Source organism: Protobothrops mucrosquamatus, unplaced genomic scaffold, assembly GCF_001527695.2.
Source record: "Protobothrops mucrosquamatus isolate PMUCROS unplaced genomic scaffold, P.Mucros_1.0 scaffold617, whole genome shotgun sequence".
Taxonomy (NCBI): domain Eukaryota; kingdom Metazoa; phylum Chordata; class Lepidosauria; order Squamata; family Viperidae; genus Protobothrops; species Protobothrops mucrosquamatus.
Genome location: NW_015386913.1, coordinates 107,099 through 123,605, shown reverse-complemented (window position 1 = coordinate 123,605; position 16,507 = coordinate 107,099). Strand labels below are relative to the sequence as shown.

Here is a 16,507-nt window from a genome sequence, read left to right as displayed (position 1 = left end):
AAAGACTGAAATATCCCAGCAAAAAAAAATAAGCAGAATAGATCCACACACACACACAAAAAGGAAGTTGAGATTAAGCAAGCGCTCCCTTTTTCCCTAAAACTGTCCACATTTTCTCTTATCTCTTGAGCAAAGCTTCCGATGTCTTTAAAAAACAAGAATGGAATTATCTCAGCAGCCTGTTTGGAAAAGACATCCCTGGGGGGGTGGGGGGTGGAATCTGTCACTTACATTTTCTGAAGATCATTGTCCATGGGTTTGACAATTTTTCCCGCTATGACTGAAAGAAGCCCATTAAATCTGGCAAGGTGAAAAATTGTCTCCTTCAATTGCTGCCAGCAACGGAAGTTTAATGACGAGTTTATGGAAAAGCGAAAGTAAAACCCGAGTGCCACCTTATTAAAGCTTTGGCCACCAGGGGTCTTTTTTCGCCCTTAGAAAAATATGTTGCTCTGGGAAGGGAAGGTGAGTGTGACCCAATGATATTTCTTTGCCCTTGGTTTTCATTCATTACGGCTTATGCAGGTTTAAAAAATCCTAAGTGTAGTTATTTTTATTGAAAGTTATCCAGCCTGACTGTATACTGTTTTTGTTCCATCATCATAGAGTAACTGGTTAAAATGAGATCAACTGAAGGACTACTGGCATAATTGGGCACCTGTAAACAATGATACACCCACAGCAAACCTTTTCTTTTCTGGTATAATGTTTTTAGAGATACTGCTATATATATTTTTGAAAGTAATCTCTCTACTGTACAATCCTTTCCATTAGAGGGAGATCTGCAATGTTTAATTATCCAGTTATATTACCCAGTTAAAATCACTTAATCAACTAAAAAGGAAGTTGCAATTAATAATTGAGTAGCAATACTTGTTTTGAAAAATCTAAATTACAGATTAAACTACAAAAAAAAATAAAACATGCCCACTTTGATATACCTAGGTATCATTTCAAAACAAACAGTATCCTTCTGTTTGTTTTCATTTGCATAGAAATTTAACTACAATAATAACCAACTAAAAATTTTACAATTTGTAGGTAGATCATGCTACAAACCTGCTAAAAGCCAGTAAATGAAAGTTAGATGTGGAGGAATCTACTGCTTCATGAGCAAAATGGTTCTTAAATCCTGGAAGTACTCTGGAAAATTGGGCACCTGTAAACAACCCATGAACCGACTCAAACATAGGATTGATTAATGGCCCCCTTCAGATTCCTGGAATTTAAAGATGATTCCTCCAAAGTATCTCTGGACAGGTATTCTATTGGTGAGGTAAGTAAGGTACAGGAAGTAAGAACAACTTTCACTTATCTGGGAAGAGGATTTATTAAACCCACCTGATTTTCCAGATCAAAAGACAGGAGACACCACTGAAGACATACTAGTGTTTCGACTGAAGGTGGAGGCAGAACAGGGACCACATAATTATTCAATGAACTAAGTTGCTAAGACTAACCTAGAAGGAAAATACTGAGTTAGTGCCATTTGGGAACTCAGCTTGCTATCTTCAGAGTGTGGGATTACATGACAGTCTTAAGACTTGTAGGTTTTTGTGCTATGTTCAATGAATTCTTATTAGTGACACTGGAAGTATTTACCATCTGAAGCTTGAGTTTGCAATAAGCATCCCCTTCAGAGTTTTACTAAGTAATGTGTTGTTTAGCTTTGGTCCTAAAATTGTCTAGGTGAGCCTGATAAAAACAGGAGGCTCCTAATAATACTGTTACTTGTAATCATTTCCTGTCTCTCCTATGATACGCCCTTTAAAACAGGTTGAGTAGAAGCTGGGGCAGTGGAAGTATTGAAAATGCACATAACATTATTGACTATTGTTACCGCTATATAATTAAAGGGAGAATTGGAAGAACCATATGGCTAGGACTGCATGCTATTTTGCACATTAAAGAAATCTACAAGACAGCCTGCTCCAATTCATTAACTGACAAAATTGGGAAGACTATAATTCTCTAAATGTGTTAGTTTATGTTTGCTAGGTTTACTCATCTTCTTTCATTTTTCTCATGCATTTTTAAAATGATACATAATTTCTTACATGGGCAATAATTAAAGCTCCAGGGATATCATTATCATAAACAAAAGATTTTCACAGGAGAAAAAGAAGATGATCATCACCAAATTCTGAGTGCAATTTCTTTATAAAGCACCTTGTAGTTTGCAGGACCAAATTGCTTAAATAAATCTTAGTGTTTTAATAATATTCCTTCTGTAAATCTACTGCTTTCCCAAGGCTTTGTATTTTTGTGTTGTTTCTGTTTTATTGTTGGTGTTATTATTTCTATTTTGGATTTTTAAAAAAAAGGTTTAAGAGGAATATGCTGTATTACTTGTTTTTGTGCATTTCTGTCTCTAATGGAGATAAGAGACTATTCTCTATTTGAAAATGCTCTTTTCTGTTTATTGCTCTTTTCAGGACCACACGCTGAACAACAAAACCCATTATGAAGCACCAGCAGCCACTTCACTCTATTGCTAGTTTGCTAGTTTTTGCATGCTGGCCTCTTTCTGTTTTCTCCGCTATGTATAAAAGATGCATAGAGGAGTAGCTAGGCAACAAAGAGTTTCAGATTTTCTCAAGAACATGGAAATCCTATTGTTTTGTAATCTTTCTTCATTTTTATCACCCCCTATCAATAATATGTTTGTTGTAATCGTTAAAATACCAGGCTAAAAACTAGGAGACCATGAACTCTAGTCCCACCTTAGGTAGTAAGCCATCTGGGAGACTTTGAGCCAGTCACTTTCTCTCAGCCCTAGGAAGAAAGTAAGAGCAAACTGCTTTTGAAATCTTGCTAAGAAAACTACAGGGACATGTCCAGGCTGTCATTAGGAATTGATCCTGACTTGGAGGCACAACATTTGCAAGATGGTTATAATAATTGCAACACTTTCTTCAGTGCAGAAAACTGATGTGTTTAAGTTCAGTAAGACTTTTTTTTTTTTTAAAGTTACTAGTTATGACTTCTTTACTTCCTCTTTTACCCTTTCAGGTATCAATGGAGAAATAAAGTTCTGGTTCTTGCTCTTCTGGTAGCCTCAACCATTGTTATTTGATGCTGTTGTAGTGTGTCTTTGATATTGTCTCTCCATCTTCTTCTGGGTCTGCCTTGTGTTCTTTAATCTTCTCCTCTTTTTGTATATCCCTTGTTCGATATAGAATCCCACCACGTCCTCTCCAGGTGAGCAAACCATTTTATATGCTGTTTTTGTGTGTAGATTAAGATTGGTTCTATGCCAATTGGAATAGAATAGAATAACAGAGCTAGAAGGGACCTTGGAGGTCTTCTAGTCCAACCCCCTGCTCAGGGAGGAAACCCTATACCATTTCAGACAAATGGTTGTCCAATCTCTTCTTAATAACTTCCCATGTTGGAGCATTCACGATTTCTGGAGATAGGTTGTTCCATTGATTAATTGTTCTAATGTCAGGAAATTTCTCCTTAGTTCTAGGTTGCTTCTCTCTTTGGTTAGTTTCCATCTGTTGCTTCTTGTCCTGCCTTCAGGTGCTTTGGAGAATAGCTTGACTCCCTCTTCTTTGTGGCAACCCCTGAGATATGGGAATACTGCTATCATGTCCCCCCCTCATCCTTCTCTTCATTAAACTAGACATACCCAATTCCAGCAACCGTTCCTTGTAGGTTTTAGCCTCCAGTCCGATAATCATCTTTGTTGCTATTTTCTTCTCTTATGGTTCTTTCTCTTATGGTCTCACTTCTGATTTTATTTCTTCTGGTCACTCCAGAAGCTTTCCTCAAACATTTCATTTCTGAGTGGTGGCTAACTTTTGTTTATGTTGTGTTGTAAATGTCCATGTTTGCCCTGGTAAAATAGGGTGGAGAGGAGTATGCCTTTTTTGAGATGCTTCTTTGTGCTGATTGGTACAGCCTTATGTTGTAGGAGTGGAGCAAGCTGTCCCAATTCTTGGCTTGCTTTATTGCATCATATGTGAATCTCTTTGTCCATTATACGTCTTTGGTGAAAATGGTTCCTAGATATTTGAACTTCAATACTTGTTTTATGCTTGTACCTTCTATTACTACGTTTAGGGTATGCTTTTTTTTCTTATGATTAGGCTGCCAGAATATTTGCAAAATAATATGTAAATTAACACAAGCTACAAAGAAGTTGCTGAAGCCGTAGAAAGAGTGCAGAGGAGAGCAACAAAGATGATGGGGGGGGTGTCTGGAGGCTAAATCATACGATAAATGGTTAAGAGAAGTGGGTACATTTAGCCTAATGAAGAGAAGGCTCAGGAGAGACATGATAGCAGTGTCCTAATACTTGAAGAGCTATCACATGGAGGAGGGCATTGATTTATTTTCCATATCACCTGAGGGCAGGAAAAGAAGCAATGGGTGGAAGCTCCTCAGAGGGAGATTCAACCTGGAAATAAGGAGGAATTTTCTGACAGTGAGAACAATCAATGGAATAGTTTTCCTTCAGAGTTGTGGGTGTTCCATCACTGGAGGTTTTCAAGAAAAAAAAATATTGGACAATCATTTGTCCTGGATGGTATTAAGAATTCTAGCCTTGGGTAGGGGATGGACTAGAAGACATCAAAAGTTCTTCCAGCCCTATAACGCTATGATTCTAAATGATTTTTTTCATTTTGTCCTCAGACCCTCATGAAACTAATCCAAGCTCTTGAAGAATCTTAGGGTTCCATGGAACAGTCTAAAAACCCTGTTCCAAATGACTGAGACATTGGACAACACCTGTAATAGAACCTTTGGTCCAGGGATTTCATGAGGATGAGTTAGCATTAGGATTAGTGAGAGTCATTTTCATGTAGCAGTCAAGGGGCTGGCCTAGAAACTAGAAGGCTGTGAGTTCTAGTCCCACATTAGGCGTGAAGCTGGCTGGGTGATTTTAGGCAAGTCACTCTCTCTCAGCCCACACCACCTTACAGGGTTGCTGTTGTGGGGATAATAGGAGGAGGGAAGAGTATTAGGTGTTTTTACCACCTTGAGTTACTTATAAAGTAATAAAAACGGGATAAAAATTCTAATAAATAAATAGTGAAAGCCATCACACACCCCACCCGATTGTGTGGATTTTCTTTTCCTTTCCTATCCTTTTTTTGTCATCCTTGCCATACTTTATTCTTTGTATTGTCCATTATTGCATTTTTTTGTTTTGTTTTTATTGGTGAACCATCCAGACTTGTTAGAATTCATTATCACTGAATACTTTTAAGAATCAAAGGGTGGTATCTTAGGACTGTTATTCTCTGGCAATCTTCATTCTTATACTTGTAAGAACAAACCAGCCCCTCTATTAAGATAATCACCAGAAACTATGCTTCAAAGGATAATTGCGTGGCTATTAAAAATAAGCCATTCTCTCTTTTTCACATAACCTTAATTTTATCCCTTTTAGGCACCCTATGATTTTTTTTTTATTAAAAAAAATACTAGTGGGTAATTTCAGTTTCATTTGATTGATATGACAGCTTCCCCCCCCCCCCCACTTATGTGCTTTGAAATTGGGTTGATGCAACTGAACTTGGATCTTTCTTTTCAAAAGGGTTTTACTTTATTTTTACATTAGCTGCTGTGATATTCACTAAATGGAAAAGTAGTACCTAAGTTCTCCTAACAATAGCAATAGCAATAGCACTTAGACATATACCACTTTATAGTGCTTTATAGCCCTCTCTAAGTGGTTTACAGAGTTAGCATTTTGTCCTCAACAATCTGGGTCCTCATTTTACCAACCTCAGAAGGATGGAAGGCTGAGTAAAGCCGGTCAGGATTGAACTACTGGCAGTTGGCAAAATTAACCTGTCATACTGCATTCTAACCTCTGCACCATCACAACTCAGATAGTCAGGACACATGATAAACAGGACCTGAAATGGAAGATTATAATGCAATCTGGACACTGAAGCAACATGTTTGCTTGACAAATTTCTCATTAAAATATATATTTATTTATTTTGATTCCTTCTTAATTTGCAAAAATACATTTTGTTTCTTTTTGATAGATCTATAAAAAGAGAAGTTAAACTAAATTTGCAGTTCTGAATTTACCCTCACTATCTTCAGGATTTTCACATGCAGAAAAGATACAAACTGTTAAGAGCCAACATTGAAGCGCATATTAAAACAATATACAATTCCTTTCTTGATGTGATCCCTTTTTAATTTTTTAAGCAAAGTGTAGAAATGGTAACTTGATATGAAATTGCAGGTGCCCACACACATCAAAAAAAATAATTCCAAAGTGCTTTGGAACACAGTACAGCATCTCCCATTCATTAAAACAGCAGCATCTTTTACTGAAGCTTTTATGGAATAAGTTGTGCTTCTTTAATGAAAGGAGATGCTGTATTTCTGCAAATCCAAGTAATTTCTTCCTAATCATTTTTTAAGCATGCGTGGCCCTAATATCAAAAATGTATTTCATTTTGATTTTTTGTGAAACTGAATTTAGTTTTCCATATTTTGGGGGATTTGCTAAATTATAGCTATAGTCAGACATTTACTGCAACAGATACATAAGGGACAGTCCAGATATTTATTTGATATTGTTTTTAAGGCACATTCAGTAAGCATGTATATTCACAATTTCCTTTGGTCCAGGACAACTTAAGAGTTGAAGTTGTTTATCCAGGTAAGTGATTATGCAGTTTTCCAAGGATATTCTTATCCTGCCCATAGACGTCTACCGCATGTACTGTATGGATGCTCTGAACACCAACATTATGTCCAGGGACCAACTGTTTATCAAGTGCATTACTGGTTTTAGCTGATTTATTTTGTAAGTTGCATTCTCCAGAACAGCGTGTTTCTGTGATGTCTTTAATCCAGTCTTCTTTGAAGCTGGAAAACAAAAAAGAGCCATTCTTTTTATTTATTTAGAAAAAAACAATAGCTTTGGTTTAATTTAGCTACAGTATTGCAATTTTGCCTGGCATCTGAAATTAAAAGTACGACAAGTAAGTGTCATGGTTCTGACAGATGAAACTCTTCAAAAGAACTTCGAGACATTGTTTATCTTAAAGAATCTTTTATTCGAGAAACAAAGTATTGGCACTACATAGTTGAAACCAAAAACTAAATTCCCCTCCCCTGGACACAAAGTAACAAAGCACAATTCCCTCCTCCAATAAACAGTCATAAATCACATTCCCCAATTAGCTTGAAGCGGGGACTTTCTCCCCAGCTCTCCAGCCCACCAAACCTCTATCAATTCAGGGCCCAATGAACTTGGGTTCCCACGACTGAGTTATTATTGTTATGACTAGCTGGACTCTCATCCACATTCCCCCTCCCAGCATCAACTAACTCTAAAAGCAATAGAGGAAAATGGCTGCATTTCCATCTGTTGTCAAAGCAAGAACATCCGATGTTAGCAGCATTGACAGTAAGAATGTAAAATACAAGTTAATACTTTTGTAACTTGAATAGTTACAAAATTATCCAACAATAGTTAAATTAATTTAAAACCAATCTAAATGCTAGATGTGTACTGTTTGACAAAAAAAAGAATTTACAAAAATGCAATCAGTTGCAGTTATGTGCATGTAGAAGTACTTAAAACTATAAACTTTGTTCCCTGAAATGGCATAAAGCCAAGACATGTTTGACAATTTTAAAATATTAACCAGTTTAATAATGAAACATGCCTTGATTTGTGCCAATAAACATTTTTGTAGGGAAAGCAATTATATATATATAATAAGCTTGTTAACTGTATTCCTGGGTGAAACTAGAACACATAATTATTCATTTTTTCATTAAGATAATTTGGGTCTTGGAAATGATGAGGAAAAATTTCACTGCCGAATAAACAAGGGAGCCAAATGTTCTGCTATATGAGTCTGGGAACAGAGGAAATTCTAGGAAGTTTGGAAAGTTAGCATGGATTATCGAAACAGAATAGTTCATATGAATCAACACTCATGTTTCTGGAGAAAACTTCAGGTAGTCCTTGACTTATGCCCATTTGTTCACTGACTGTTCAAAGTTATGGAAATGCTGGAAAAATGAATGTGTCACCAGTCCCTAAAATTATGGCCATTGTAGCACCTCCCCCAGGGTCACATGATCGTAATTTGGGTCCTTTGATGCCTAGCTTACAAGTATGACATCTCCGATCACTATTTGTGACCTTCTCTGCTGGCTTCTCACAACAAAGTCAATGGGAAAGCCAGCAGGAAAGGTCAGAAGTTGCTCTGATAAGTCATTTCCACCTGTAGCACCCTCCCATCGGTGTGCAACCTCTGCTGGCTCAGGGTCTCCCCAACTCATGTGCAGCCTCCACTGGGCTTTCCAAACTCTCCCTCACCTTCCCTAGATTCATGCATGGCCTGTGCTGGGCCTGCCAAGCTCTCTCATCGATTTGCACATTGATTTGCTGGGCATCCAACACTTAGTCTGTACTCGCACACGGTTTGAAGTGCAGCCTTCCCACAGCCTCCCCCACTCGTCTGCAATACCTCCATCCCTCCTGTAGCACGCTGATGTTCCCACGTGGGAGTTCTGCTATTTCCCATTTAATGACCCCAGGATCTTGGGGTTATGACGGCAACTGGGAAGTTTATTCTCAACTGCACTGTACACCAGCTTTGCAGGCTTTACACTGACCTTTACTGGAAAGAAACTTTTGCATAATCCACATCTACACAGCCTTCTTTATGGCACTTTCTTCACTTGGATACCTTGGAATTGTATTAATTTATTGTTTCTGACATTCAAACACCACTTTTCCAATGGTCTTGGGGAGAGTTGAAGCTATGCAAGAGCAATTACAGGAAATAATTCACTGGATACCTTGTGCATCTGACATTGTATTAATGGATTAATGACATTGGATAGAGTGCTGGATTTTCACAAAATAATAAAAGTCAAAAGTGAAACTGAAAGGGCAACGAGGGAGGAAAGGAATGTACAATATAATTTGAAGGGAAAGGTGAGATTGTCAGCTACATTTGTTTCTGATTGCTAGCTTCTGGAAGGCATAGAAGATCATTTTCAATTTTAAGGTCTGGCAGAAGGCAATAGTAATTCAAACAGAAAGTTCCCTCAGTCACAAATTATTTTAAAAACCTTTGGTGTTTCCAGCCACTGAATCTTCTATCTTTCTGTAACTGACTGTAGAACGTTGTTTTTCCAACTTGGCAACTTTCAGAGGTGTGGACTTCAACTCCAAGGTCAGCATTAGGTTGTCAAGTTTGAAAGACACTTCCCTAGAAAGTTCTTTGAAGTTTTATGTCAAAGAAACAGCAGGTAATACTTTTGCCAGAGTAAAACAAAAGAAATTATTGAAATAATTACATGTTAGGTTTTAAACACTGGCAGACATTGAGTAAATGTCATTAAAATCTGTACCTTAAAATCTCAATAAAATTCCATTTGTCTAAATCAAATTATCTTGACTCAGTTTGATTATTATAAGAATAAACCACAATTGTGAACAGAATGGGGACTGGGAAAAATAAATTATCCCTAGGAATGCTATTAAAACAATTAAATGATCAAATTATTATTAGGGCCCACTATATTTTGAGTGATTTTTTTTGCTGTAAACTTAGGTAATTACACTCACATTTGTGGTTCTGGATCACCAGGTACTCATGACAGATGTTAAAAGAGTATTAACGATTAGATTAAATATAGAGATTATTTTCTCCCACCTTTTTTATTTGTGTAAATAATTCAAGGTGGCAAACAAGCCTAATGCTCCTTCCTTTTATTTTCCCATCACAACAACCCTATGAAATGAGCTCTGTTGAGAGAGAGTGACTGGCCCAAAGTCACTCAGCTGGCTTTTATGCCTAAGGTGAGACTAGAACTCACTTAGTTTCTAACTTGGTGGCTTAACCACTAGACCAGTGATAGTGAACCTTTTAGAGACCGAGTGCCCAAAAACCGCCCCGCCCCCCAGCCTGCCCACGCTCTGCTCTTGCCCCGCCCACTTGCAGGGCCATTCACTGCCTCCACGGCCTGCTGCAACAGATTGCCCAGGCGGCCTTCCAATGCCATGGCAGCCACGCCCTCCAGCCGCACCCCGCTGCATCATCTGCACGCGATGGGACACAAGGGTGGAGTTTTGTCCCTGCTGCCCAGTTGCCATGCCCTTGGCTGCGCTGCTCTGCGCGGGCCGTGCCTGGGGGAGATTCTCCTCTAGGGGGAGCTGCTGGTGAGGGGGCTGTGGGGGGAAGCGGGGCTGGGGCAATGGCGCGCGTGCCCACAGAGAGAGCTCTGAGTGCCGCCTCTGGCATGCATGCCATAGGTTCGCCATCAGTGCACTAGACCAAAGTGGTCGTCTATGTTATCTGGAATAGAAGACTCTAATGGGAATTTGATCATATTGAGCAGATTTCTAGGGGTGGTACATTTTATGAATATTTTAACTCACTTTGGCTTTATTTTCATAATTATTTTCCTTAAAACTTCATTATTCTCTTGCAGGTGGCAACTCAGTCACAGATTGTGTAAAACTGGAAGGAGTGACTCTGATGTTGGTAGGACTTTGACAGAAGTGGCAAAGTAATCGTAATGTGGATAATTTAATCTTAGTAGAGAAATTAATGCAGGAATCATTAGTGTTGAGAAATATAGTTAAACCTAATTCTTAGCTACAAAAATTAGAGAAATGGAGTGACCAACACTGCTCATTTGATTATATCACATTCATTGTTTGGAAGAATACATTGAGGTACATTAGATCCTGTAATATGCCAGCATATTTTATTTAGTTTACAGCAATCAAGCAATGACTATGGAGTCTAGCAGCCCAGTTTTTGGAAGCATCTGTGAGGAATGTAAATATGAAAGTGCAGTAGATAAGTGCTATCATTTCAAAAGTAGGATGACTTCTTTGTACTTTTAAATTCTTAAGTATTTAGTTTATAGGGAATGCATCAAAGCAGTTCAGGTTGGGCATTTTATTCCTACAAATGCATATGAATAACTGTATTTAAATGGAGAGATCACTTGTAGGATTAGCAGTATACTTTGACAGTTTGATTGGTGTCTGTAGTTTTGGTCTTATTTTGCATTGCTCTTTTAAAAAAAAAAGAAAAGAAAAAATAATACAGTAAGCACCAAGAGCATTCAGAAAAATCCCCTTAATTTTCCTTTGTTATTATTGCTTTTTGCCAGAAGGGATAATAATGTTAATAGCACTGGCAATAAAAAGATGCCCGCACAGTTAAGACATTATTAGTGTGGTCATATATTTCCCGACAGATGTTAAAAATGGCTTTGCAAATAAATTTCTTCGAAAAGGGAGTGGAACAAAAATTCTTGTTCCAAAATATACATTTTAGTGGCAGTAATAGATTCTTTATGAGAAAATCATGCACAAGAGAACACAATGTTTGCAACAGCATAATAGTATATAAAGAAAACTGAATTACATTGCATTACATATTGTTTGGCTCCGTTGTCTTAACCAAAAGGAAATTACTTAGACTCAAATGAGTAAATGCACAACAACTTGAATATGATTTATTTATTTATCGTTTAATTCAAAATACTTTTATGCAACTCTATATCCCAAAAAATCAAGGAGGTATATAAAGTGTAATTAAAACAAGTCCTAATAAAGTGGTCTCCATATTATATAGTCCTTCTGCCTGTATATGATTTCAGCTCATTTTAGAAACAGGCATAGACCTTTACTATATTACTTTCAACTCTGTCATATTCCATACTGGTTGTACATGAACCTAGAAGGACTTCCTTTCTTCATTGTGTTTTGAAACCTCATTCCTCTCACTGACAATTGGTACAATGCAAAACAGTGAAGTAATTATTCGGATGCTTCAGATTCTCTCTATTGTTTTTTTTCTCTAAGTTGTCCAGAAGCATATTGGAGTTGGACAGACTCCCTTAATAAAAAATAGTAGTAATACACAACAACAACAACATGAACAAAGCACTGAAGGGATAGAAGTGCTATATGTCAATTCTAGGATTTACTTAAGTCTCCTATCTACTTACTTGGATACTGAAGTCAGGCAAACATAGGAAACTCCATTATATTGATTCTTTCTGCTTCTAATCAAGTACTGTTAATACTTTCCGGTCTTTCAAACAAATTTGTTTCCCACTCCCCTGAGCTCTCTATGGCCTCAAGACTATTCCTGCCCACAGGAACAGGTGCTGAAAGAATTTTTAAATAATCAAATGACAGAAATTTGATTGACCTACCTACAACCTGAAAAAGAAGTGTTAATTGAGGATTAAGAGAAAAACAACAACAAGCTGCTAATTCGCAAAAATAAGATTGAGGCTTAACAAATGCCAGAGCACAGAAAACAAAAGGGAGAAGAAAGAATTCCTTTATATTAGAAAATGGAGGGTACATCAGAGTAGTATATCTTATTGTATACCTTTCTCATTAATGTTTCTGATTAGAATTCCAACTACTTGAATATAATATTAGGACATGTTTCATTAACATTTTTAATGTGTCCTCCATTCCTAATTATGAAAACCTCAAAGCCTGTATAGAACTCGTAAAGCAGGGTTGGTCCCTTCAGTCTAACTTCTGCAATCACCAGATTATTTCCCAGTTATGCCACTGAAATTGGGTGACAAAATCAACAATTTTCAACTGTGTGATTTTTGTACTGTTTACTTTCACAAAAATATAGAATAAATATGTCCTTTCCCTGTGAGATTATTTTCCAGCCCAGTTTCCCAACTACCCATAAAAATGCAAAAAGGGACTAACGTTCTCAGGCCTGGTTATTGCCCATATAGACTTCAGCATCTGAAAAAAAATCCTATATATTTAAAATGAAAAGTTTCTCCTATCTTAAAGGATCACCATATAATAAATCTAAGTAGCCCCAATAATAGGCATCCTTGATTCAGTTTATTATTAGTGATAGTCACATTGAGGGGGAATGATGGAAGTTGTGCTTAAAAAGTCTGGAGGTCACCAGATTGGGGACAGATAAATTAAATCTATAAATCCAATAAGATCTGGCAGGCATCCAGCTCCAAAGCCCATTAGCGAAACTGCTTATAGATCCTTGTATATGAGCCCTTCTATCTAGATCAACATTCTTTTTTTAAGTCCAAGATTCCTGGCTTTCCAGCAGGCCTGGGGGGGGAGATTGATTTGTTTGTGATATCTGTTTTATATGTGGCATAATTAGTTGCAACATATTGCTGTTAATTAGTTGCTATTGCTGTTTTTCTTTTATTGTTTTAAAAACTTTATTACTTGTATTCCTTCAAGAATAGTGTATAAGTTAAATAAACGAATGACTGAAGATGTGGGAAAAGAAGGGAGGATGGGATGGGAGAGAAAAATTGTGGTATTTGATGCCTCAAGATGTGGTGATGAGTAGTAATTTAAATGTGTATAAAAAGACCAGAAAAATCAGCAAAAATGTGTCAATGGCTGCAATTCTATATGCTAATTCTGAAACTACATTATGCTCAAAAGGACTGCTCAGCAGATAGTTATAGAATTTCTCTTAGTCACTAGGACACAATAAAGCTTTCAAATATAGAGACAATAAACCGATTCCAGGGTGGGATGAACAGCAGGAAAGAAAGACTGTTTTGGAAAACAGCTGTAGGAGTGTAACAACCGTATAAGCAGGATTTTAGAATTAGCAAAGCCTGTGCCTTTTATCTGGGGCCTTGCCTTGAATGTAGAACGTTCTAATAGTCTACAATATACTGTAAGTTTAGATCAATATCGCTCAACCTTGACAACTTTAAGATATAGGGACCTCAACTCCCACGGTTTAGAGTGGATATCTCACTGACAAGGTGAAATAAGCAGTTAATTTTCTGAGGAACAGAACAGTGAGTTTTATGACGTCAAATGCCACTTATTCAAATATGCAGGGTTACTAGATTTTGCGGTGCTTTTATCAATAAAACATATATTGTGACTGAAGTTTTTGTTTACTGGAGCCTGATGATTAGCTTTAATCTTTACTTTCTTGTATGCTTTAGATCTTTACTGCAAAGTAAACATATTAAAGCAATTTCACACCTTTTGATGAAGCACTTCCTTTTTCAGGTATATTGTTAAATTAATTTGTGGCAAAAAATATACTGTAGCACCTTAACAGGTGGTTAAAGCCCTAGACGAGTCTACTGAAATAGAAAAGCCTATGAATTTAGTAGTTTTATTTCCAAGTCAGCTAGTCAAGATTTGCACCTTGAATTGCTTTTTTTATTTGTAAGCTCCCACAGGCAATAACCCATTTCATTTCAAATGTTTATTCTTTCCCCTCCCAATAGCAATTTTCCTGAAGGCTCAGTTTCTTTTCATTAAATCCTCCACTTTCCTCACTACAACCCCCAGCTAAAAGTATCCTGATTTAAAGACTCCCATAATATATAATATTTCAGTCTTTCAGAGATACCAACATCTAAAAATAACCTGCAAATACTTAGGCTGGAGCACCCCCAAATAGCAGCTCTACCAACCAACCAAAATATTTTTCTTTGCTACTGGTACGTAGCAGCTGTGCAACCAATCCTCAAAAGACAGCCTCTCATACTTAATGAAACCCATCGGCTTTTTGCAGTTCAACCAGCAATTAGATTACCTAACCAGTGACATTTTCCTATTACAATGTCAGTTAGATAAACTAGCAACAGCCTTCACCAAAATTCTTTAACTTTTTAAATGAGGCAATACATAGATTTAGAAAAATCAAACATTTATTTTTCAAATCCACATACCAGAAACTCATCTGTAGCTCACCTACTGCATATTTTGGTGGCTGCGTCTACTGTGTATATCAGGGGTAGTCAACCTTGGCTCTTTTATGACTCGTGGACTTCAACTCCCAGAATTCCTGAGCCAGCTAAGCTGGCTCAGGAATTCTGGGAATTGAAGTCCACGAGTCATAAAAGAGCCAAGGTTGACTACCCCTGGTGTATATTATGATGTTTCATAAATATAAGAAATTACAGAGTGAAGATCCTGCGGCTCTTGAGCCACAGGTGACCCTTGGTCTAACTTCCAAATCCTCTTTCAGGAGGTCAGTTTAGATCTCTGATAAGATTTGTCTCACCCTTCTCTGCCAGGTGCTGTTTGGTGGTGATAGAAGAGGTTATCTGTATGAGGAAAGAAGTCTGTGTTGGGGAATGAGAATTGGTGTCTTTAACCCTTTTTGTCCTGGACTCTCAATCACTGCTTGCTTCAGTTCCATTGACCAATCACCATTTCAGGAATCCCAGGCAAAAAGGGAAGGATGGAGACTATTTGACAGTTATCTAGGTCTGCTAGGTGGACCAATGGTTTCTTGAAGAGGGGATGCATCATCATCTCCTTCAAGGCCAATAATGCCACCTCCATCCTGAAAATGCATACACAATCATCCTGGTTAAGCTCCCAACACCTCCCTGGAGGCTTTCACCACTTAATAAGAACCAGGGCCCAAACCACAAGTGACTGCACATCATTCCTTAAAATGGACAGGCTCAAACCCATCCCAAATAATCCTGCAAGAAGGTTTCTGTCAGGCTATCTTCATCTATGTCAGTCCTGAAAAGACTTAACCCAGCGGTTCTCAACCTATGGGTCGCGACCCCATTTGGGGTCGATCGACCATTTCACGGGGGTCGCCAAGCAAGGCTGTCTGCCATTTTTTTCCCCTTTTCCAGTGGGTGCCTTACCTCCCTTGGGCTGGGCCAGCTGGTGGTCGGCCTGCTCTGTCTCTGCCCTTGCCAGCTACGCCTCGGCCGGTGCAGGGGGCGGAACCACACATGTGCGGTGCTCCCGGGCAGGGAAAGTCCTCAACTTATGACCGGTTGGGTAGTCCTCGACTTACGACCGGTTTAGTCCTTGACTTACGACCGGTTTAGTCCTCGACTTACGACCGGTTTAGTCCTCGACTTACGACCGGTTGGGGGTCGCAGCATTAAAAAGGTTGAGAACCACTGCCTTAACCATACCCAATACCACTTTGTTACAATAGTTCCTATCACTCTTCCTTACCACCCAGTTATTTCTCTGAAGATAATGATCTTTTCTGTTTCAGTCCCCTCTTTAAACCTGCTATTCCTGAACAGGAGTTCAGGGAAGGCAGCACACTCCTGCCCTCTGTATTGTTAGGTATGCCATCCACTTTCTTGGGTAACTCCTTACCCCAGCAAGTAAGCTCATCCAGCCCAGCGTCTCCAGGAAAGATTGACTTGACTTATTCTTCTGCCCCCAAACACTCATCTTCCTTTCCCCCCAGAAATCTTCTTTTGCACCACCTTTCCCTGAACAAGTGATGTCCCTACAAACTAGTGGGCATGTATGAATGCTGCCTCTTTACTTTCTGCCTTCTTTGCTGTGGACAAAGTTTTAACATCACATCTTTAAGCCTCCTGCCCTTTCTACTATGGCAAGAGCCATTAAATCTGCATTCAAAAGCTACTGACTTATTTGCTTGCTGGCACGCTTAGACTCTTTTGGCCTTTCATTGAACTGCTCGCCTTTGGCACAAAGTCTTCTGGAGTGTTTAGTTTCTACTTCGATTTTTCTATATAGTCGAACTCTATA

The 16,507-nt window shown here is 38.2% G+C and overlaps 2 protein-coding genes across 2 annotated transcripts in view; both read right to left on the bottom strand.

Moving 5' to 3' along the window:
* The window catches only part of CARD19 (caspase recruitment domain family member 19), a 28,550-nt gene extending 28,269 nt beyond the window's left edge, over positions 1-281 (bottom strand). Inside the window, exon 1 of the mRNA XM_015817651.1 lies at positions 232-281. Coding sequence (XP_015673137.1) covers positions 232-247 — 16 coding nt within the window. The 5' untranslated portion in view covers positions 248-281. The remainder of the gene's footprint in view (positions 1-231) is intronic.
* Positions 282-6,013: 5,732 nt separating this feature from the next.
* Positions 6,014-16,507, bottom strand: part of SUSD3 (sushi domain containing 3) — a gene marked incomplete at its 5' end in the record, with an annotated part of 33,828 nt that continues 23,334 nt past the window's right edge. Inside the window, one exon of the mRNA XM_015817652.1 lies at positions 6,014-6,846. Within this exon, the coding sequence (XP_015673138.1) occupies positions 6,630-6,846 (217 nt within the window). The remainder of the gene's footprint in view (positions 6,847-16,507) is intronic.